The sequence below is a fragment of the Cervus canadensis genome, chromosome 18 (assembly GCF_019320065.1).
Source record: "Cervus canadensis isolate Bull #8, Minnesota chromosome 18, ASM1932006v1, whole genome shotgun sequence".
NCBI lineage: Eukaryota > Metazoa > Chordata > Mammalia > Artiodactyla > Cervidae > Cervus > Cervus canadensis.
The window spans coordinates 25655470-25679107 of NC_057403.1; the positions used below are offsets into that span (position 1 = coordinate 25655470).

General features: G+C 41.6%; 1 protein-coding gene across 7 annotated transcripts in view; it reads left to right on the top strand.

Moving 5' to 3' along the window:
* Positions 1-23638, top strand: part of ZNF793 (zinc finger protein 793) — a 50983-nt gene that overhangs the window by 17025 nt on the left and 10320 nt on the right. For 2 of the 7 annotated variants that reach the window (XM_043437445.1, XM_043437451.1), the window contains exons 2-3: positions 11877-12018; positions 17365-17410. In XM_043437445.1, coding sequence (XP_043293380.1) covers positions 17396-17410 — 15 coding nt within the window. In that variant the 5' untranslated portion in view covers positions 11877-12018; positions 17365-17395. Of the gene's footprint in view, positions 1-10425; positions 10928-11876; positions 12019-17364; positions 17411-23638 lie in introns of those variants that run through there. The other 5 variants (XM_043437450.1, XM_043437447.1, XM_043437449.1 and 2 more) reach the window with 5 other exon arrangements.

Genomic DNA, 23638 nt, shown 5'->3' on the forward strand with positions numbered 1-23638 from the left:
TCAGTCAACTCTTCACCTCAGTCTCCCGTTTGCTGTCACAGTTCTTCCAGCTCATTTGCCTTCCTTAATGACTTGCCCTTTATAATGACAATAATGAACCACTAACTCATAAAAACAAACCTCAACGTTACCTTCACTGTCTTCTTTCTATCCATCTTCATTCCGTACACTCCACAAGGACCTTTTCCCCCATGTCCCTCAAACACATCAAATTAGGTCCTGCCTCAGGGCCTTTGCATTTACAGTGCCCTCTTCAAAGAGCACAGTTCCTCGTTATATCTGTGTGCTTTACTCCTTCATGTCTTTCGTCCAGCAGCATCTCTTTGCAGAGGCCTTCCCTTCCCTTCCCTGCCTGTCTGACAAAATTCCATCCCTTTCCTCTTCCTCCTTTATCATTCTCCATAACACTTAACATAACACATAACACTCCATAACACATAACACTCCACAGTACCCTGTATTTTTCCCTTGTTTGTCTATAGTTCCCATTCTAGAATGTTTTTTTCCCATTTTGCTCACCATAGTAAACTTAGACCCATGCCTAACATACAGCAGTCCTTCCATGAATGCACATTATGGAGTGTTGACCCTGCTCTCCTCACGATTTCCCTTTGATGCTTTCTATGTGTGTGCTGTGCTCAGTCACTCAGTCATGTCCAAGTCTTTGTGACCCCATGGACTGTAGCCCACCAGGTTCCTCTGTCCATGAGACTTTTTTCCAGCAAGAATTCTGGAAGGGGTTGCCATTTCCTTCTCCAGGGCATCTTCCCAACCCAGAGATCGAACTCCCATCTCCTGTGTCTCCTGCATTAGCAGGCAGATTCTTTACCACTGAGCCACCTGGGAAGCCCGGTGCTTTCTATATTGCAGCATAAGATGCTCTGATAGGGAGAACCAACTTACCTAATACACAGCAGGTTTTTTCAACCTCAGTCCTTCCTTCCTGTCCCAAAAGTTGTCACATCATTGTAAATCTTTTGGTCTGATGCCAACCCATATAAGCAAAAGAGAACTGAGGCACAGGAAATCAGTCCCACATAGATACTTGATGTTTCAAGATTCCCTTCAGTGATTCCAAAATACCTCAGTCAGCTCCAAAGTGATCACAAAAGAGCATGCTCATTCTGTCCAAGCATTTCACAACCCTGCCCTACCCCAGTTGCAATGTGACAGGGCCTTGCCTACCTCATAAGCTGATGTACAGACCTGCTTATCATGCCCTGAGAGGTCTGCCCAAAGGTGCTAATATGGAGAGACCAAAAGCAGAGAGGGGTTGCCTTTCCTTGGAAGTCAGGTGGGCAGCCTAAGACTGGGGCAGCAGTGGCCTCACAAATGCATGTAGAGGATCTGATTGAATGATCAGCAGTTGGGTGGCCAAACTGGAACCAGCAGAATGGTTCCTCCAGGTCAGTCCATTGACAACACTGAGAGTGGGCAATAACTGGTACAGAATTGTTCTCACCTTTGTGAATAGCAGCATGGGGACTGAGAATGGGGACAGAACCTGGTTGAGGAGCAGGACTAAGGATTCTCATATAATCTCCAATAATCAAATTGGGCAGTGATTAGTGTCATATCCCATTACCTTAATGATGATGTCTAATCCATCATTAGATCTTCTTTATCTCACTGCTTCACAGTAACTGAACCCACTATCTTAGAACAATATCCAGTGACCCACTACCCCCTTTTACTGCATCCAGTATTGCTTCTGGGGCCTCACTAAATGTTTTGTGACCCAGCATTATCCCCCAACTGGGGACAGTGTTTGCTAACTCCTCAGGAGAGTGTCTGGAGATCTTGCCATTATCCCCTTCTTAATCCACAAATATGGTTCACATGAGGGGAGCAGAGCTAGTGGAGACCAATGAGAGTGTCCCTGTTGTTAATAATATTACCAGTTATAAATGGACACAAGACCAACCTCTGAATGGTTGTACCCAAACCTCACAGAGGGAAATGTATGTTATTTTATAAATTACTTTCAATTATTTCTCTTTTATATTTACTGTAACACAGTATCATAGTTCTGCTGTGCTGTGCTTAGTTGCTCAGTCCTGTCTGGCTCTTTGTGACCCCATGGACTATAACCCAGCAGGCTCCTCTGTCCATGGGGATTCTCCAGGCAAGAATACTGGACTGGGTTGCCATGCCCTCCTCCAGGGGATCTTCCTAACCCAGGGATTGAACCCAGGTCTCCCACATTGCAGGCAGATTCTTTTTTTTTTTTTTTTGCAGGCAGATTCTTTACTGTCTGAGCCACCAGGGAAGCCCAAGAATACTAGAGAGAGCCTATCCCTTCTCCAGAGGATTTTCCCGGCCCAGGAATCGAACTGGAGTCTCCTACAATGCAGGTGGATTCTTTACCAGCTGAGCTACTAGGGAAGCCCAATGTTATAGTATTGAGGTATTTTTTAAAGTTAGATTTACTGAGGTATTATTTACACACAGTAATAGTCATCCTTAAAAGTGTACAGTTCTGAGAGTTTTGACAAATGCAGCATACAATCAAGGAGTCAACACTACAATCAAGAATACTGTTTCTTCACTACCCTAAATTCCTCCCTATCCCTTTAAAAAATTATGAGTATTTCTTTCTTAAATGTTCTTTTTTTAAGTGGAGTATAATTGCTTTACAATGTTGTGTTAGTTTCTGCTGTACAACAACCTAATCAGCTGTTATGTATACATATAGCCCCTCCCTCTCATCACCTCCTCTCACCCCTCTAGATCATCACAGAGCACCAGGCTGAACTCCCTGTGCAATACAGCAGGTTCCCACTAGCTATTTTACACATGGTAGAAAGGTCCTATCCCTTTTTGATCAATCTATCTACTCCCAGCCCCTCGATCCTGTTTCTATAGTTTTGCCTTTTTCACATGTTATGAATGTGTGTGTATCCATATAAATATGTAAGTATGTATCTCCTTTTGAGTTTGACTTCTTTTATTTAATGTATCTGGGGTTCATCCATATGGTTGTATGAGATACAAATGAAAGTATGATGATGAAATGACACTGGACATTATTAGTCATCAGGAAAATGCAAATAAAAACCATAATGACATACCATTACGTGCTTATTAGAATGGCAGTGAATAAATAACATAGTACCAAAAGTTGGCAAGAATGTAGAGCAATAGACACTTTCATGTATTGCTGTAGGAATGATACAGAGTAGTATATCCACTATGGACAAAAGTTTCACAAGTTCTTATACAGGTAACTATATACTTATCCTATGACCCAGCAATCCCACATCTAGGTTTTTACCATAGAGAAATGAGAAATTATGTATGTACTTGAATGTCCATAGGAACTGCATTCATAATCACCAAAAGACTGGAAACAACCTAAATGTCCATCAATGGGTGAATAACTAAATACAGTATAGTACATCTATACAGTGGAATACTACTCAGCCATAAAAAGCTGAGTTAAGACACAAGCTCCAAAAAAAAAAAAAAAAAGACACAAGCTCCAACATGAATGAATCTCAGAAGCATTATGTTTTACTGTATGATAAATTATGTTTGATAAAAGATTATTTATTAGAAATTAGATGATAAATATATATAATTACATTTGTACATCAGTTATAATTTTATATTGCATATAATATACTATAACATTGTATATAATATAATACACTGCAATATCTATTGTATATTTCTATTACAATTAAAATTTTTATTTTATATGATATATAATATGTACTATATGATTATATATTAGAATATGTAAGTTTTTCTATTTTGCATATCAGTCTTTCACATAGAATTTTGGTTATTTGTATTTTTACAAGTTTACATTTAATGTTTATAGTGTCAAGTTATAACTATAATAAAAGGGGGCATGGGGTTGGAAAACCCTGAAATTGTAGCTGGTCACCATTGTTATTATCTGTCAACATGCCCATTCTGGCTGCTCTTAACATCACGGAAGCTTGTTTCTCTTTGGGCCTTTGCCTGGCTGTGTTCTCTGAGACTCTGCTTCCCCAGTCTCCATGAAGCTTGCTGTCATCTCCTTGTTTGGAGAGTTTACACACACACCACTGTGTATGAAGTAACACACTTCTTGGGGCCACTCTCTATTTTGTACTATATTTGTGCTGCAAGTACCACCCTCTGACCTAATATTAAGTGTTTCTTTTTTTGGTTTATCATTCTTCCCTCCCCACTGGACCATAACCCTCATGATGTCAGGATTTTGTCCTCCTCCTGCTGTGTCCAAGGTACACAGCATGGCACCAGCACAAAGTAGAGACTCAGTACAAGTTTGTTAAATGGATGGATGAATAATAGCAATAGCACTGAGGTTGACCAAGTCCTCCACACAGAGTGAACTAAATTTGTGGGGAGGAAGGAAAGGCTAGGAGGGCGGGTTGGGTCAAACCTGTGACCTCTGCATTGGCAAATGGATTTTTATCCACTGTGCCACTAGGCAAGTCCCAGAATTACTTTCTGTTTCAATGCAAAATCCTCTTTCAGGATGCCTCACATAGAGTGGGATGAATTCATTCTTGGATCTTCTTGGTCTTTTTATTCCTGTTGTCCAGTGACATCATCTGCAATATGACCATTTTTGTTTCATTCTTAAATATGTCCAATTTTAACTCTTCGCTTTTTCTTATTAGCACTTAATCTCATGGCTTCTACTATTTTTCATTAAGTCCATTCTAGGGAATTCCCTGGCGGTTCAGTGGTTAAGACTCAGTACTTTCACTGCCATGGTCCCAGGTTCACAGAACCTTAGGTCAGAGAACTAAGATGCTGTGCAAACATACAAAAAATAGAAAAGATTAATCACCAAGTATTCATTACCCAGATCCAACGATTATCAACACTTTCCCAACTTTGTGTTAAGAAAAATGATCAAAAACCCGGAAATAAGAAAACTATACTGTGTCATCCTGTGTGCCTTTTCAAAGTCATACTAGAGCATAGTCTAACAAACCCACCCAAAGTCTAACAAATCATTCTTGAGAAAGTTTTCCTAAACCCAGCACTGTTTGCATTTGGGGCCAAATAACTCTGTTTGTACCAGGTTGTTCTCTGTATGGTTGAAAGCATCCATGGCATCCACGCCTCCCCCTAAACTGTCTCCAAAGGTTGCGTAATGTTCCCTGGGGATTAAAACTCTACCAGTTTGAGAACCCACTGCTCTGGTAGAATGTACCCTTGTTTGGGTCACTTTTTACTACTAACTAGGATGCAGACTACATAGATAAAATGTTAACTTGGCACTTGGTACATTTCATGTATCTGTTCTATATAAACTGATTCTCTGAAGAAAAGATAACCTTCAAGCTTATGGTTTTATTGCTCTATAGGACATTAGTTTTATATCTATCTAACTTTGCAGTCTTATTCCAAGATTCTTTATTCCACTGACTATATACCTTTGTGTGTGTGTGTGTGTGTGTGTGTGTGTGTTATGCTGTCATTTCTGACTCTTTGCAACCCCCTGGACTGTAGCCTGCCAGGCTCCTCTGTCCATGGAATCTTCTAGGCAAGAATACTGGAGTGAGTTGCCATTTCCTACTCGAGCAGATCTTCTCAACCTAGGGATTGAAACTACTTTGAACCAAATTAAACCTACTTTGCACCAAATCTACAATCCTGCTAGTTCCCTCATTAATAAAATTAAATGAATATCTGTACGAGTTCTAACTTTTTGAAAGTTATACTTTGAGACTTGTATCACCAATTACCACCACCACCAATACCCCTGACTCAAGACAGGACAGGATGGGGTGTGGTCTTCATTCATGCCAGGCTACTCTCAAGATCTGTCTTGATCCAGGAAATAGGTCACATTCCACCTAGATCCAGAACAGTCTTCACTCATGCAAGGGCAAAGGCCTATTTCTGCTCAGGCCAAGGCACAGTTCTTTCTGCTCCAGAGTAGGGAAGAGCTGTGCCTCCTCTTATGCCAAACTTGCAGCCTGGTATCCTTTTATTTTTATTTTTTTATTCTTTTGATGTGGACCGTTTTTAAAGTCTTTATTGAATTTGTTAGAATATTGTTTCTGTTTTATGTTTTGGTTTTCCGGCTGCAAGGCATATGGGATCCTAGCTCCCTGGCCAGGGATTGAACCTGCACCCAAGCATTGGAAGGTGAAGTCTTAACCACTGGACTGCCAGGAAAGTCCCCTGGCATCCTTTTAAATGATGACAGTGTAGAAGGTCACCATATCTCGTTCAACAAGCTGAGACCTATCAGCGTAGGGGATAAATAAGAGCTGATGGTCATTACAGGCTAGGTTAGCCCAGAGCCTTTAATTTGCCAAACCACAAATCTTGGAGACTCCTTTCTCTAATGCCTCTGTCTACAGAGGGCACTATCATAAGCCGTAAGTGCTGTGATGGTCTCACCAGGGCCTCATCTTTCCACAAAGTAGGGTAAAGTTCTGTCAGTTCTTTCACATCTCTCTTTTTTCCCTACTAACATGATCTTTCAATACCCTGAACACTCTTTGGCTTCAAAAAATTAAGGTACAATTTACATGTAATAAATGCACAAATCATAAGTGTTTACTTTGATGAGTCTTGATTATACAGACTCTTGAAACTGCCACCCAAAACAAGATATAGAACATTTTCATCACCCCAAGAAATTTTCTTCAGAGTCAAAAGTTACTAGAGTCAACTGCTTTCTGATTTATAACTCAGTAGATTTGTTTTGCCTGTTCTTGAGCTTCACATAAATTGAATCCTACAGTGTATACTCTTTTTTAAACACTCTTTTTTACTCATTTTCATGTGTCTTCCTTTCCCCCACCAGGCTGCAACATCTTGAGTATCCTTTATTTTATTGGAGACCTCAGTCCTCTCTTTGTTCCCTAATTCAGTGCCTTAGATATGTTGAAGCAAAATTTAACAGTACCAAAAAATTTTAACAATAATGGTAATGATCTTTGTTGCTGTTTAGTCGCTAAGCCATGTCTGACTCTTCTGCGACCCCATGGAGGTAGCCTACAAGGCTCTTCTGTCTATGGGATTTCCCAGGCAAGAATGCTGGAATGGGTTGCCATTTCCTTCTCCAGGGGATCTTCTCTACCCAGGGATTGAACCCAGGTCTCCCACATTGCAGGTAGACGCTTTAACCTCTGAGCCACCAGGGAAGCCAACTAATAAATGCCCAAATGTGCTAGTTTAAGGAATGTAAGAATTGATTTATTGGCTTATATCAGTTATGTGATGAGTAGTCAAAACCTGCATCTCCTGCATTGGCAGGTAGATTCTTTACCACTGAGTCACCTGGGAAGCCTGTGATGATTCCTTACCTTTGTATAAAATAGACATACCTGGCTCTGAGTCCTTCTTTTTTACTTACTAACTGAGAGATTATGGATTGGCCACCTCTTCTCTATACTGCATTTTCTTTAGGATGGTGATGATAACACTGTTCTCATAGTGTATGTGGACATCCTGAAGTTTGTGGTGGGTGGTTTAGTCGCTAACTAGTGTTTGTTTGCAATGCCATGGACTGTAGCCTGCCAGGCTCCTCTGTCCATTGGATTTCCCAGGCAAGAATGCTGGAGTGTGTTTCCATTTCCTTCTCCAGGGAATCTTAAATATTTCTAGCTCTCCCCATTCCAAGCTTATGCTAAGACTGTATTTCTGTTTCTATGGTAAGGTTGTATTTCATGTGGTTGGGTGTGACTACTCAATGAGTAGTGAGAAGAAATGACTTGTGTCATTTCTGAGGCAGAGCATTTAATTCCAAGCATAAGACACTCCAAGACTCTCTTTCCTTTTGCCTTTATGACTAGTGCTAGAATGAGGGTAGCCCTTGAAGTGAGAAGGCCGATGAGAGGCCAGGCATGTCACAGGCACTCTCTAAATGGTCATTTTTGTTAATTACTATAATTATTTCAAAAGTGTCACATAAACCCACTTGTATTAATTCAAATGAAGCAAGACTCTTAAACTCTTTGTTGAACTTTAAATATCTAGCAGAACCTTTAATTTCTCTATTATGCAAGTGAAGAGGAAATGGCTAGAAATCCCCTCTGACTTGATAGAACAATCACAAGTTTAGGAGCTTGTTTAAGAAATCCAGAGACATCACTTAGAGCATTTTTACCAAAAGTATCCGAATTAACTACTGCTGAATAACAAATTACTCCCAAACTCAGTGGCTAAAAACAAATATTTATGACAGTCAAGGATATGGGAGCTGCTAGCTGGGTGTTTCTGAGTCCCTCATGTAATAGCAGTCTGTTTACTGATGGGGGCTGCAGTTATCTCAAGGCTTAAATAGGGTACAGTATTTGTTTCCAAGGTGACCCACTTGATACAAGATGACATCAGTTCCTCCCTGTTAGCAGGATATCTCAGCTCCTTGCTACATGGGCCTGCTCATAGTCTGTCTCAGTGTCCTCAATGACATGGCAATTAACTTCTCTCAGAGTAAGTTATTTGAGAGAAAGAGCATGAACACCTCCAAGTCAGAAGCTAGGGTGTCATTTACAGCTTACTGTCACTTCTACTGTATACTATCAACCTCACAGATCTGCCTTGATACAACATGGAAGGGGGCTACACAGGGTGTGAATACCAGGAGATAGGAATTGTTGGGAGTCATTTTCATTTTATTTTTACTTTATTTTAAATTATTTTTTTGTTTGCTGGGTCTTCATTGCTGCATGCAGGCTATCTCTAGTTGCAGCAAGCAAAAGCTACTCTCTAGTTGTGGTTCGTAGGCTTCTCATATGTTCTTACAGAGCATGAACTTCAGTAGTTGTGGCATGAGGGCTTAGTTGCCCCAAAGCATGTGGAATCTTCCTGGATCAGGGACTGACTGGTGTTCCCTGCTAATGCAGGCAGATTCTTAATCTCTGGACCACCAGGGAAGTCCAGGAGTCATTTTAGAAGTCAGATGTTACACCACTTGTTTTGACCACCAAATAGAATTATGGGTTTATTTTTTAAAAAGCTGTTTTCATAGGACAAAGCAATCATTTTAAGAGATGTTCCAAAACAATTCCTGTAATGTGCAGAGCACCGCTTTGGCTGGTATTAAAAACAGGACTCTGGTGAAAGCTGTCTGTACCATGCCCATATGCTGAGGGCTGGCTTCTTCCTGAACACACCTACAGACTCTGCCTGAGACCTGCTCATAAGGCAGACTGAAAGTGCTACAGCTTTAAGGCCCTTACAGTAGCCCTCAACAGTGAGGAACCAGAGATGACATATAACTACCTCATCTTCATCAACCCTTGATTGAGCCCCCATTGCTCAGGGATACTCTACTCATGGATGCACTCTGTGTGGGTTTTCATCCCTCCTCGGTCTCACCCATCCCCTACCTGTCAAATAAACAAACTGCTTGCACTCACACCCTTGTGTCTTCCAGAGCATGAAAATAGAGGAAACCCTCACTCAAATAGAGTAGGGAGGCCTGAAGGGGGAGATCTCAGGCAGTACCACCCCATGTCAATTACAGGAAGAAATGTCAATTACAGACCCCAACAGAGGAATCAAAAGGAAATAGTTCTCACTCACAGGCCTCAACAAGAAGAGATGTACATTGTACCTCCTACAAGAAATCGACTACCCCAGCAACTCAGCCAATGAGAAACTGTCATCACTCTGAACTTTCACTTTCTTCCAAGGGACTTTCCTTCAAAACCACCGCCCCCCGCCCACCACCCCCCTCCTCCAAATACCTTCCTTTTTCTTTACAAAATTAAGTTTCTTTCCCTCGTTTGTTGGACTTGCCTATGAGTTTTGCTGTAGCTTGCTTGTCTGGAATTGCAGTTCCCTGCTATTCCAGAATAAACCCATTTTCTGGTGAAAAATAACTGGGTGTTTTATTTTTAGTGTGAATAGAGTAAAGCCACCTACGGTAAAGACCCGGCTCTTCACGTATTCTTTCAATAACCGGCTAAGAACCTCCTACTTGCCCTTTCTTGCTGCTCCGCCCCCTTAGTAAAGACTCCTCTTCCTCCCGGGGCCTCAGGCTCCCCAAGAGAAACGCTTCTCTCTTTCGCTGTTCATCAACATACAAAGCTGGCCCAGACAAAGTTGTACCTTGCTTTACGGACGTTCCTCCTGGGAGATGGCCGCACACTTATACACTTAAGCTGTATAACACGTACGCGGCCATCTTACCCTACTGGAGACAACGAAATCTTAATTTCCAGGTCAGGGAGCCGCTATATTGACCTCAGGAGGCTTGGGCTTCTGAGATGCTAAAAGCAGCAGTGACATCTGTGTTTAGGGACCCAGGAACACTTGCTTCTTCCCGCCCTAAAATAGCTTAATCGCCTAACAAAGGGCCTAGTCATCCGCTGTACGGTACAGATTCAAACATGGCCGCCCCCCGCAAGACGTTGGCTAGTGGGCGCGGCCATAATACCTGCCGTTAACATTCAGAAACCCAGAATCCTGTTCTCTGGAAAGATGCCAGATGGCGGCAGCCAGCCTCAAAGATGCTACTGAGTCTGCGCACGGCCACTCGATTTGGGAAGAGCTCATACCGTGGAGAGGCAGCGTGGTACCGCAGACAATTTCAGGTTATGGGCGTGAATGCGGGGAAAATGGGAAAGATCAATGTGAGAAATAGTAAAAATGCAAGAGGTGTGTAGGATGGCAATCAGACGACTACGGTGGCCCGACTGGGTCAGTCATGGATACCCGTAAGGGTCAGAGACTGCGGGGACTGAAGGGTTAAGTGATTGGGCGTCTGAGCCTCTTGGGAGAGAGAGTCTGTGGTGGCGGGTTTATGGGAATCAGTGTTAGTGTCTGTGAAGAAGATGGGTTGGGAGTATGTGGGAATCAATAAACTAGGGTTCTTGACTGACAGAATGCGTGGAAGTCAGTTTATAGTGATCTTCAAGTGTCTTGAGAACAAGTGAGTTTCTTCGAAGACGCTGATTTGATCGGCGTTAGGACTCAGTGATCAGCAGCCTGAGGGGTCAGTGACTGGAGGTTCTAAGTTCTCTTTGGGTACCTGAAGCTGGTGATTGTGGAAACTTCGAGGTTCATCCTCACTGAGGGTGGTCAGTGAGGATCGATGTTTGGAGAAACGTTTTAGGCAATCAGTGATGGAGTCTCCCTTTAGATCATCGCTGGAGAGGAATCTGAAGATATCAGTGACCCGACTTGTGTAGATCAGAGTATGGGGAATAGCGGGATCAGTGGAGGAGGGGGTTAATGATTTGGGACTGTCAGTAATTGTGGGGGGAGGTGGGACAGTGAGAGTCAGTGATTGGTTCCCAGTCATTGGGATATCATTGGAGATCAGTGTGGGTTTGCTTAATTCACTGTTCCGCAATCAGAGTGGATCAGTGAGTTTGGTAGTCACTGACTAGTGGTCTTTGACAGTCATATTTGGACATTGTGGGGCCAATGTAACCACAAGGGCCACTGAGAATTGTATATTGTAGACACCGGCTATGTCTGTGATTTAAGAGGCTTACTGCCGGTTGATGCTGGGGCTTGCAAAATGCAGGAGTTGGGGGTGGGAGAGGCTGCACCTCTGCACAGAGACGTTCCCCAACTGATTAGCAGCCAGTTCCATTAAGTTGTGAGGGCTAAAGCCCACCTCAAAGCTATTTTTGAAACCTCCCTCTCCAAGAATTCCCTGGCCTTTCAGTGGTCTGGACTCCCCAAGATCATTGCTGAGGTCCCAGTTTCAATCCCTGGTTGGGGAACTAAGATCCTGCAAGCCAATCAGAGCAGCCAAACAAACAAACAAGCAAAAAGGAAAAACAAATATAAACTTCCTTCTCCCTTTTTTTTTTTTGTTCCCTACATTAATGAAAGTACTGTAGAAGGATCTAAAGTAATATGTTATTTAAGATGTGGCTTCTGTTGCTCTTGCCAAGGATTTAATGCATATTTCTCCTAATATTTCTTTTAAGGTTCTTTCTAGAAAATCTAATGAGATGTTCATCTGTGACAGCATCTTGAGAGTGAGCCTGGTTTCTAAAAATCTATTCTGACTCCATGGCAGCTAGGATGGATGTAACTTTGCCTGTGGTTAGAAAACAAAGAGTTTACTGAGTAAGTACTTAAGTCTAATGTAAAAGATTTTGCGGAAGGAGCAAACCTTGAGAACATTTGGAAATTATTTTAATCTGGGATTAACTTAAAAATAATGTTCTTACCACACCAAAAAAGAAAAAAAAAAAAGAAAGAAAGGAAAAGAAAGGTAATTATGTGAGGTAATTATGGAGATGTTAACTAATCCTACTGTGGTAATCATTTTGCAATGTAAGATCAGGGCATTGTACACCTTAAACTTACACAGTATTATCTGCCAATTATATCTTTATAAGGCTGTGGAAAATATGAATTATGGAGGGAAAAGAAACTGGACCTGGAAGTTACTGTGTGCTAAGAATTTTTTTGCCTTGTTCTGTGTTTTTTTTTTAGGCATGGCATGTTTGACTTCCATGAATCAGTGCCTTATAAAATCCTGGTAGAACAATTCAGTAAACATAAAACCACAATAACAACCAACCACAAAGACAAAAGTTAAAGCTACTTGTAGAAACTGTTCTTCACTGAACTTAAAATCAAGATGCACTGAGACAAAATCACAGATGTAATGGAAATAAGATTTTAACCATTAGCTTGATAAAAGGGTGAAATACTGAAACAGTGTTTTTATAAATTTACAATCAATCCTTCTGTAGTCTTTAGACAAAACATGAGTATATCATCTTAAGCAACAAAGGAAGTTGAGAGGTAAGGCAGGTAACATCTTTCAGAAGCCATCAGTGTCAAGCTTTCATTTTTACAGCAGATAGCCCCTGCTTTTTACATGCACAGAATCCAAAACAGGTGGTTTCTGTGATTCAGCATGCATGTGTATGGGTAAGGAGTTGGGGCATTTTCTTTTTCTTGTTGCTCTTTTCCTTCACCTATACTATGCCTAGTGCCAGGTTTGGGAGCAAATACTTTTTTAAGTTTTTGACATAATTTTTTAAATTGAGATATAAGATACATATAATAATATACATTCAGCTCAATGAATTGTCACAAAGGGAACACTCCTGGGTAATGTGCTCAGATCAGAAAACAGAACGTTATAACACCCTGAAAGCTCTATGATATCCGCTCCCCGTTACTACCCCACCATAGGGAAACATTTTCCCAGTTCTTACATCACAGATTAATTTTGTCTGTCTTTGAACTCTAATTAAAAGGAATATTCATACTTGATGGGGTGGCAATAAGTGACTCTTATGTGAAAAATTTTTTTAAGTTTGAATCCAGATTGTTTCATTTTATTTAGGCAATGAACATTTTTTCCATATCATTTCCAGGTGTAACAGACAGTCAAGTATTCTTATGTTAAAGCTGCAGCTCAGTGAATTTTTACATTTCAGAGAACTGTGTAAACACAACCTAGATCAAGATACACATCACTTCAGGAACTTCCCTCGTGGTCCAGTGGTTAAGACTCCATGCTTCCACTGTAGAGGGCCTGGGTTCAATCCCTGGTTGGGGAATTAAGACACCTGCATGCCCCAAAACACAGCCAAAAAAAAAAAAATCTAGGAAGATACCCATCATTTCTAGCACCCTGAAGCCTTCCTTATCAGTCAATACCCACTGCCACCCTGGGTCTAATTCAATGGATTAGTTTTACCTGTTTTTGAACTTGAATTAAATGGAATCATAGAAATTACTTGAAGCCAAAAACATTCATACAATGTGGAAGTTTTGTCTTGAAATTCTGAAACCAGACACACACCAGGACAAAATTTTATTCTATTGCCCTTCTTGGTCATTTGAGATTGCTTGTTTTATGTTATTTCCTTTGGGATCCAAATACATGAACATTTAAGTGGATCCTCTGGTTTGGAGTAGATTTGGAGTCAGAATCCTGTTAATGAAGTTAACAAGTTAAGGCTGGTTCTTCTTGGTAGGTAATTTGGAGGGGTACCTAAGAGCCCCTGGTCAAAATCTCTTAGCCTTTGGAGACTAACCATTGGCTGCAGTGACCTGAATAAGGCTAAGAGCTTCCAGGGAATTCCCTGGTGGCTCAGTGGTTAGGACTTGGCACTTTTACTGCTGTGGCCTGGGTTGGATCCCTGGTTGAGTAACTAAGGTCGCACAAGCCATGGGGCATGGTCAAAAAAAAAGAGAACCTCCATGAGATTGCCTGCCTGCCATTTGATAGGAAGTTATTGACATGATGGCCCTTTACCCCTAATGTAAATTTCCTGAGTACAAGAACATTTTATTCTATGACCACAATATAATTATCAAGAGCAGGAAAGTTAACATTGAAGAGTATTATTATTGTTATTATTATAGTAGTGTGAAGTGAAGAAAAAAAAACTCACATTAAAACTGTGAATTGAGTTTTATTCAGTCTTACCTATAAGCAGTGTAGCTAAGCACTATAGTCCAGGAGACAGCCTCTCAGATAGCTCTGAGGAGTTGCTCTGAGGAGGTAGAGGAGAAGCCAGTATATATATATATATATATGATTTTGGGGGGGCCTGACTGGGAAATACATGTAGTCAAGCATGTAAAGATGACTGCTAATCACAAAGAAAAGACATCTCATAATTTTAGTGCTTTTCTGTGCTTAGAAGATGGAATAATCTGGGGTCCTTGAAATTCTTCTTAGGTATGCATCTTAACTATCTAGGTGCCCTTCATCCGAAGCACAGAGTGCCTTCTGTTTTTCCCCTTAGGGCATATTGTTGGTAGACACTGGCAGTGGCTAGTGACTTAATACTTGTAGAACTGAAATTGTGAACAACATTCTTTGTTTACAGCAGTCTCATCCACAGACGTTATTTAGATTTCTTTAATTGTCCCAATAATGTCTTTTATAGCATTTTTTTGTGGTCCAGGAATATAATCCAGGAATACATGTTGCATTTAGTTGTCATATCTCTTTAGACACCTTTAATTTGGAATATTTTCTCAGTCATCTTTGGCCTCTTTTGACCTTGATGTTTTGAGGAGTACAAGCCAGTTATTTTTATAAGATGCCCATCAATTGAATTTTTCTGATTTTCCTCATGTCTAGAGTCTTGTACATTCATGATTGCTACTGGAGCAATGGTGTGTTCTCAGTGTCCCGTATCAGGAGATGCCTGATATTGGTTTGTCATATTGGTGGTAATGTTCACCTTGATCATTTGGTTAAGGTTATATGCACCAGGGTTGTCCACTATAAAGTTATGTTTAGTAAATATCTTATGGGGGCGTTTTTTGATACCATGTAAATAACTTCAAACTTTCATTCACTCGTGTTAGTATTTTTTTTTTTAATATTTATTTATTTGGCTGTACCAGGTTCAGTGCAGCATGAAGGATCTTTGATCTTCTTTGTGGCACACAGGATCTTTCAGTTTTTAGTTCCATGACCAGGGATCGAACCTGGGCCCCCTGCTTTGGGAATGAGGAGCCATAGCCACTGGACCACAAGGAAAGTCCCTCATTCACTAGTGATGACTCTTGCCTGAATCAGTTACCACTATTATGGTTGCCAAATGATGATTTTTCTAGTTGCTTCTACATTGATTAGTTCCTTCCTTCTAAATTGATTAGTCAGAACTTTCCCTTATCCCCCATGTATTTATTGGTATAAATAAAATAGTGTGTCCTAGCTATATATAACACAGAAGCTATGGGACTTCCTGGGTGGTCCAGTGGTTAAGAATCCATCTTGCATTGCAGGAGATGCAAGTTCGATCCCTAGTCGGGAAACTAAGATCCCACATGCCTTGGGGCAACTAAGCCCAGGTACCACAGCTAGAGAGATCCCACATGCCACAACTAAGACCTGATGTGGCCAAACAAATAGATAAATATTTAAAAACAAAAACAAAAAAAGAGAAGCTACACATTGGAAATTTACAATCTGTTTAAAATGTTGTTAGATCATGAGCCAGAGCTCAGACCTTCTAAATCTCATAGAAAACATCTTGAGAGATTGACCAGTTTACAGAGAAAGAGTTGTCAGATCATGTGACGAATGACCACATAGACAGGAAACCTCTAGGGTCCCACTTTGGTCAGATAGATTTCTAAAGCACTGTCATAGTGAGGGATTTGGGAGTGAGAGAAGGAAAAGAAATGGACTGTCAGAAATGTAGTAGAACTGTCAAAACCTGATGAAATGATCCATACATAGTGTGAAAGCTAAGTTGTGGTTTTGTTGATTCAGTGACAGTAAATTATATAAATCATATTGTATTTTTTTAAAAAATCAAGGTGGAAAAGGTCAGATGAGATGTGGGATAGTTTCTTCAGTTGAGTTTTGCCAAACTGTGGGTAGTTTTCTGTGGTTTAATTTTCTGTCTTGATTAAACATTTAGTCAAAGAAATTAGAAAATACACATGAAAAATGGAAGACATCAGTAGATACAAAAGGAGAAATTAATCAGTTAAAAAAGAAAAAAGGGATAACTGATAAATCTTATTTTTTTAAAAAAATCAGTAATATAGATTAAACCACTAGCAAACCTTATCAAGTCAAGAGGAAACTGGGTCTTTTCTAGTGGTTTAGTGGTTAAGACTGCTTGCTTCCACTGCACAGGGCATAGGTTTGATCCCTGGTCTGGGAACTAAGATCCCACATGCTGCATGAAGCCGCAAAATAAATAAATACATTTTTAAAAAAAATTTAAAAACTGTGAATTATCCCATTGATAATTTAATATAGTTCTGACATTAGACATTCAAAGAATTTACTTATACTCTTAAACTATGATTTACTTTTTAAAAAATTATTTAAGCCTTATAGTTATTTCTTTAATTAAACACCTTAATTAAAAGTAACAATTGCTCTCATCTGTTAAAAATGATTTTTTAGGGAATTCCCTGGCAGTCCAGTGATTAGGACTTGGTACTTTCATTGCCTGGGCTCAATCCCTGGTCAGAGAACTAAGGTCTTGCAAGCCACACAGAATGGTGGGAAAAAAAAAATTTTTTTTAATGACAACACTTAATAATCTGCTGGATGAATAACCAAGTTTAGCCTTTCAGTAATTGTTTGCACCACAGTTTAAGTAACCATTAGTTTTATTAATGTTGCACAGTTATTTTACTTTGCTTTGAGTTCCTTTTGTAATATTTCCATAACAAGTATAGAAGCCCCTTTCTCAATATATTTGGGGCCAGGTGTTTAAATTTTAAGGAGTTTGTTTTTTAATCCCTTTCAGTTCTTACATGGTAGCAACTTTTGTTTCCTGGAAAGTGTGTTGTGTGTATCCACATTCTAAGTTGAATGGCACCCTTTTTTCCCTCTACTACAATGATGTAAAGCATGGGTTTTTGTCCAGGATTTACATAGGGAATTTGCAAGTTCTGAAACAAGCCTGGTCCCTCACAGATCTGTTCTCTTCTCCATTCTCTTCCCCACCCCCATCTTCACAGGCTGCAGATCCTTTCCCAAGAACAACAGAAAATGATCGAGTACCAGGTAAGTGTGACATTAATGAGTCTACTTTCCCTTCTTGGGGAAACTAGAAAATATATGCATTTCAACCACGTGTGCTTTGTCATAGGTTGGGTTCTCAGGAAAACACTTAGGGATGGAAATTTGCACACAGAAAGTTTACTAGGGAGGCTCTTAGAACACTTGTAAGTCAGTGAAGGAGGCAAGGTGGGCAGAGGAAGTTGTTGAAGAGGCATCAGCTGATCTTATAAGATGCTCTAGAGCTGGTAGTTGTTGTTTTGTTGCTCAGTTGTGTCTGACTCTTGCCACCCCATGGACTGTAGCCCACCAAGCTCCTCTGTCCATGGGATTTCCCAAGCAAGAATACTGGAGTGAGTTGTAATTTCCTTCTCCAGGGGATCTTCCCGATCCAGAGATCGAACCCATGTCTCCTGCTTGGCAGGAGGGTTCTTTACCATTGAGCCACCAGGGATGGTCCTCAGTGTTGTCCTGAGTGGAGGCAAGGAAGCCTTTGTATTCTGAAATCAACCAGTCATTGGTTTAGGCTGCCCCAGGAGGGGACATAACATTGGTTAGAGTAGCTCCCTTTGGCAGAAGGAAATTCCCAATAGGTTTCGCACCTGCAGTAGCCAGCTGTCTCCTAGCAGCTGGGAGAAGCACCTTGGTACTACAGGGAGATTTGGGTGGAACACCACAATCTCTCTGTCCGCATAATGACATAATGAACAGATACTTACTACACATACTACTCTCCCCTTTTTGCCCAATTAAACTATCCTAGACATTTTACCATTATACCTAGAACCATGCTTTTTTTTTAAACAGTGTACATAATGCTGTATCACATGCATGGAATATTTAACCCATCCTCCATATTATGGACATTCAGGTAGTGTCCAGGTTTGATATTTCAAGCAATGATGCAGGAAACATCCTTTGTTGGAATACAGATTTACAAAGGAGCGAGTCCAACGAGAGTCAGTGGACTTCCTGGTAGCCCAGCAAACAGGCAGACATGGCCCATGATTTCCATTGGCCATAAGGAAGAAGCATATTGTTATTTCCAAGAGAAAACTAGCTTTTCAGGGCACTTCTTTTTAAGAGCGACTTTCTTAGGGCAGCACTGCTGCTATTGGTGTGGTCCCAGGACATAGGCACCTGCTGGAAGCTTGTTAACATCCAGAGTGGCAAACCCCACCCAGACCTTCTGGATCAGGTTAACTGTGGGTGGGGCCTGAGAATCTTTGTTTAACAAGCTCTGGGTGATCCATTTGTGCTTGAAAGTGTGAGAAGCACTGAGAGAGTGAACAGAATTTTTAACAATCACTGACAAATACAGAAGCATGTTTTCAGCAGTGGTTCAACTCTTCCCTTGCAGTTGAGTGTTAGCACCACAGCGAAACTCAGTTCTCCAGGTGGCCCAAACCATCATGTCTTAGCTCCCCAATGATGTAACCATGTTTTCTATCAAAGTTGCAGGAAGTTTGAACTCCTCTGTGCTTTGTGGCCCACATGTAATAGCAGCAAAATGCTCAATTTCAGTTATAAGAAAGTCAAAATATAAATATTTCTTTTGGTGGGGCTGGTGAGGGGGCAGGAAGATTCCTCCAAGTTTATAGAAGTTCTGATTTTGATCCAACGTATCTACATTGAGGAAATAATGAACTGCTCATTATTTGAATTACTGTCATTCCTCTTTAAGTGTCTCTGCTAGTTTTGCAGCAAACAGTTGAACATCTTATCCCCAGCAAGTCTCAGTGTGACATGTCACTAGTTCCCCCGCCTTCCTCACTGACTTTTGATGGTGAAGGAGATGGTGAAGGTCTCCTTCTCAGCCCCTGAGTTCCTACATTCCCACCTTTTGGAGGCATTTCTCAAGCAAGAGCATCTCTTTCTGGAAATCTATCCATGCCTGCCCCCTTTCCTAGGTCTTTTTCCTTGTCCCTACAACTGTTGTCAGTAACTTCAACCCTAGAAACCATTACTGCTTATAACCCAAAAAGTCCTTTCCTTTCTCTACTGATCTCCTTCATCTTCTGAACTGATTTCCCTGCGCTTAATGTGTCCACTCCTGCTTCTCATTCTTTCTTGAGTCCAAAATCCTCTCTTCCCACTTAACTAAAACTTTTCTGGCCAAGGTCCCAGGTGACCTTGCTGAGGCTAAAATTAGAAGATGCTGTTTGATTGTTCTACTGAATTAAGACTGTACCTTTTGCCTCCTCCTTGTGTCTGAAAGGCAGCACCATGTACAGGGTAAGAGCGCAGAACCTGGAACTGAATTGCTGAGTTTAAATCCCCATCCTTACCATCTGTACGACTTTGGCAAGTCCCTGACCTCTCTGCCCCAGTTTTCTTTAATATGGGAATAATGGCACTTACTTCAGAGAGTAGAATTAAATGAACTAATATATGTAAAGTGCTTGAAATAGACTATTTGTCCTTATTATGTGTTTGGTTTAATAACTAATTACTATTTTTATAACTAATTATTATTATAACTAATTATTAAGTTTAGGCCTCCTTCCTTCATGCCAGGGATAGTGCTTCTCTACAGCTTCTGTGGTTTCTCTTTCCATCTTCTTATGTCTTAGACACTGATGTTCCTGTGGGGTTCAACCTTTTCTGGGGCCTCTGGGGTGCCACTCTTTTTCTATTTTTTGGCTGCATCACATGATCTTAGTTCCCTAACCAGAGATTGAAGAGATCACTGCCTTTGGCAGTGAAAGCTCAGAGTCCTAACTGCTGGACCACCAGGGAAGTCCCAGTTTCATCTACTCTTAAGGTGGTTGCTGGTGAGTCTGCTTGTGGCTCCCTCCTCCATATCTAAGCCCAGGCCTCCTCCAAAATCTGTAGACCCCTTTGTCTAACATCTGTGCCTGTGGCTGCCTTCAGCTTAATGTATGCAAAGTTGAATTCTTTCTGTCTCTTCTTCCCTGTTTCTCGTCTCAGGAGATGATACCAACCCAACCCCCCAGGCAAGCCCAGACCCTGAGACTTACCCTTGACGTCTCTCCACCTTCCATTTCTCACACTCAGTCACCAAGTCTTCCTGATTTAGGACTTCCCAGGTGGCATGAGTGGCATATAACCCACCTGCCAATGCAGGAGTCCTAAGTCTTGCTGATTTTACAGCCTCAGTGTTTCATCCATCCTTTTCATCCCTGTGTTTGCTGAAAATGGCATGGCCCTTTAGGTGCAAAATTATGTCTCTTCTATTTTTTTCTGTTCTGTTCTATCCCCCCCCATTTTGTTTCATTCCATCCCATCCCATTCCACTCCACTCCATCCTATCCCATCCCATTCCAGTTAGCTCTGTTTGGGGAATACTGACCCAGAGCCTGTCACCCAGAGCTACCCCCTGTGCTCTAAGATGAAACCTGATTGCTGCTCACCTGCTACCACAGTATTCTGTTCTGGCATCAGTGAGGGTGTCTAATTGGCACCTTCTCTGTTCCACGGCCTTTGTGTGAGTCTTAGGGTCCCACGTGCCAGCTTCCATTGCCTCCATCCTGGTTTTGGTCCTGTCTTCACATCTACTTAGGCGGGCCACTGCTCAAGTGCCACACTAGCATTCATCAAGGAGACCTGCAGTCTCCTGGGAGTGGAGAGTGGCTGCTCTCAGCCCCTTTCTCTCTGCAGGGCCCTCTCAATGCTTCTTTCCTCTGGCCACTCCCAGAGGTGGCGGGCTGGTGCCACTGCCTCTGTGCAGTGCGCTAGTGCTCTCCACCCCATTAACACCCTCCCTTTTTCTGTGCTTTAGAATTGTTTTCCCTTTCTTAACAGATTTTTAAAATATTGACTTACAATCTTTTTTCTCATTATGTAACATAGGTACCTTTATGTGGCACTGTCATATTCCAGGCACAGTTTAAAGGCTTGACACATATTAACTCATTTAAACCTCATACTATAATAACTGAGAGACACATTATTACTGTCTCCATTCAACAGATGAGAAAGCTGAGGCAGAGACGTTAAATAGCTTTCCCAGGGTCATGCATTTAGTGGTGTAGCCTGTATTTGAACTCACTAAGTCCTGCCCCAAAGTCCATGCTTTTAGCTGATCTGCCCTATTGCCTCTCGTGTCTGTCAGTGACTGTAAAGTTAGACAGTGGTCCACAAAACCACCCTTGCTTCTTTTTTAAAAAATTAATTAATTAATTTTTGGCTCTGCTGGGTCATCATTGTTGTGCATGGGCTTTCTCTAGTTATAGAGAGCGGGGGCTACTCTATAGTTGCAAAGCACGGGTTTCTCATCATGGTCACTTCTCTTGTTGCAGAACACAGACTCTAGGGCACGCAAGCTTCAGTAGTTGTGGCACACAGGTTTAGTTGCACTGCAGTATGTAGGATCTTCCCAGACCAGGGCTTAAACCCTTGTACCCTGCATTGGCAGGTGGATTCTTAACCACTGGATGACCAGGGAAGTCCCGAAACCACCCTCATTCTGACAGCATTTGTAAGTTTGGAGGTTTCCAAGACCACCCTCAGTTTTGATAATTTGCTAGAAAGACCCACAGAATGATGTATTCACAGTTAGGGTTCATTACAGCAGATGTACAAAGATTAAAATCAGCCAAGAAAAGACGCGCTTGGGGCAGAGTCCAGGAGAGTTCCACACACTGAACTTCCATGTGTCCTCTCCCAGTGAGTGTGAAAGTGAGAAATTCTCCCAACAACCATGTGTGTACAGAGTGTTGCCAACCAGGAAGCTCACCTAAGCCTTAGTGTCCAGAGCTGTATTTGGGGTTGGTCAAGTAGACATGATTGCCTGCTAGTGGAGGCTGAACTAATTGATGCCTGTGAGCCAGAGCTTCCCCCAGAAATCATGTTGTTAGAATATCTGGTGTAGCCCAAGGCCCCAGGTAAACCAAGACGCTCTTATCTAGAAGGACATTCCAGGGGCTTAGAGATTAACTTCTGGGAACTGAGGTCAGACCTTTCCTTGGGCAAGGTTAAATTCTCTAGGTCACTTCAAGATATATCTTAAGTACTAAAGGAAAATCTATTTACTCACAAGAGTAGAAGTTTTTTCCCAAACTAAACAATTCTCCAATTCTGTGCAGACCCTACAAGTTAGGGGCTCAGTCTCACAAGACTGCCCCCCCACCACCACCACTTCAGATGCCAACAGCAAATCCCAGGTTATCATCTGCATTTCTGGCCAACTGTAACCACAAAGCTCAGACTGGGACTTCAACCCAGCCAAAACCCAGACTGGGACTTGAATCCATTGTCTTTTCATTGAAATCACATATCCGGTCTCAGGACTTAATGAAGCTCAGGTTCTGTATGTCTCATCACAGGAAGAATTCAGTGAGAGACAAAGTGGTAGGTTCAGTTCAGTTCAGTTCAGTCACTCAGTCGTGTCCGACTCTTTGAGACCTCATGAACTGCAGCACACCAGGCCTCCCTGTCCATCACCAACTCCCAGAGTCCACCCAAACCCATGTCCATTGGGTCGGTGATGCCACCCAACCATCTCATCCTCCGTCATCCCCTTCTCCTCCTGCCCTCAATCTTTCCCAGCATCAGGGTCTTTTCAAATGAGTCAGCTCTTCACATCAGGTGGCCAAAGTATTGTAGTTTCAGCTTCAACATCAGTCCCTCCAATGAACACCCAGGACTAATCTCCTTTAGGATGGACTGGTTGGATCTCCTTGCAGTCCAAGGGACTCTCAAGAGTCTTCTCCAGCACCACAGTTCAAAAGCATCAGTTCTTCAGCACTCAGCTTTCTTCACTGTCCAACTCTCACATCCATACATGACCACTGGAAAAACTATAGCCTTGACTAGACAGACCTTTGTTGGCAAAGTAATGTCTCTGCTTTTTAATATGCTGTCTAGGTTGGTCATAACTTTCCTTCCAAGGAGTAAGCGTCTTTTAATTTCATGGCTGCAATCACCATCCGCAGTGATTTTGGAGCTCAGAAAAATAAAGTCAGCCACTGTTTCCACTGTTTCCCCATCTGTCTGCCATGAAGTGATGGGAGCAGATGCCATGATCTTAGTTTTCTGAATGCTGAGCTTTAAGCCAACTTTTTCACTCTCTTCTTTCACTTTCATCAAGAGGCTCTTTAGTTCTTCTTCACTTTCTGCCATAAGGATGGTGTCATCTGCATATCTGAGGTTATTGATATTTCTCAGAAGTGGATTTATTTACAGAGATACACATTCCATAGAATATGGTCCCTCTAATAAGATGAGAATGGCCCTGAGAGAAACACACACCACAGAGAGAGTGGGGGCCAT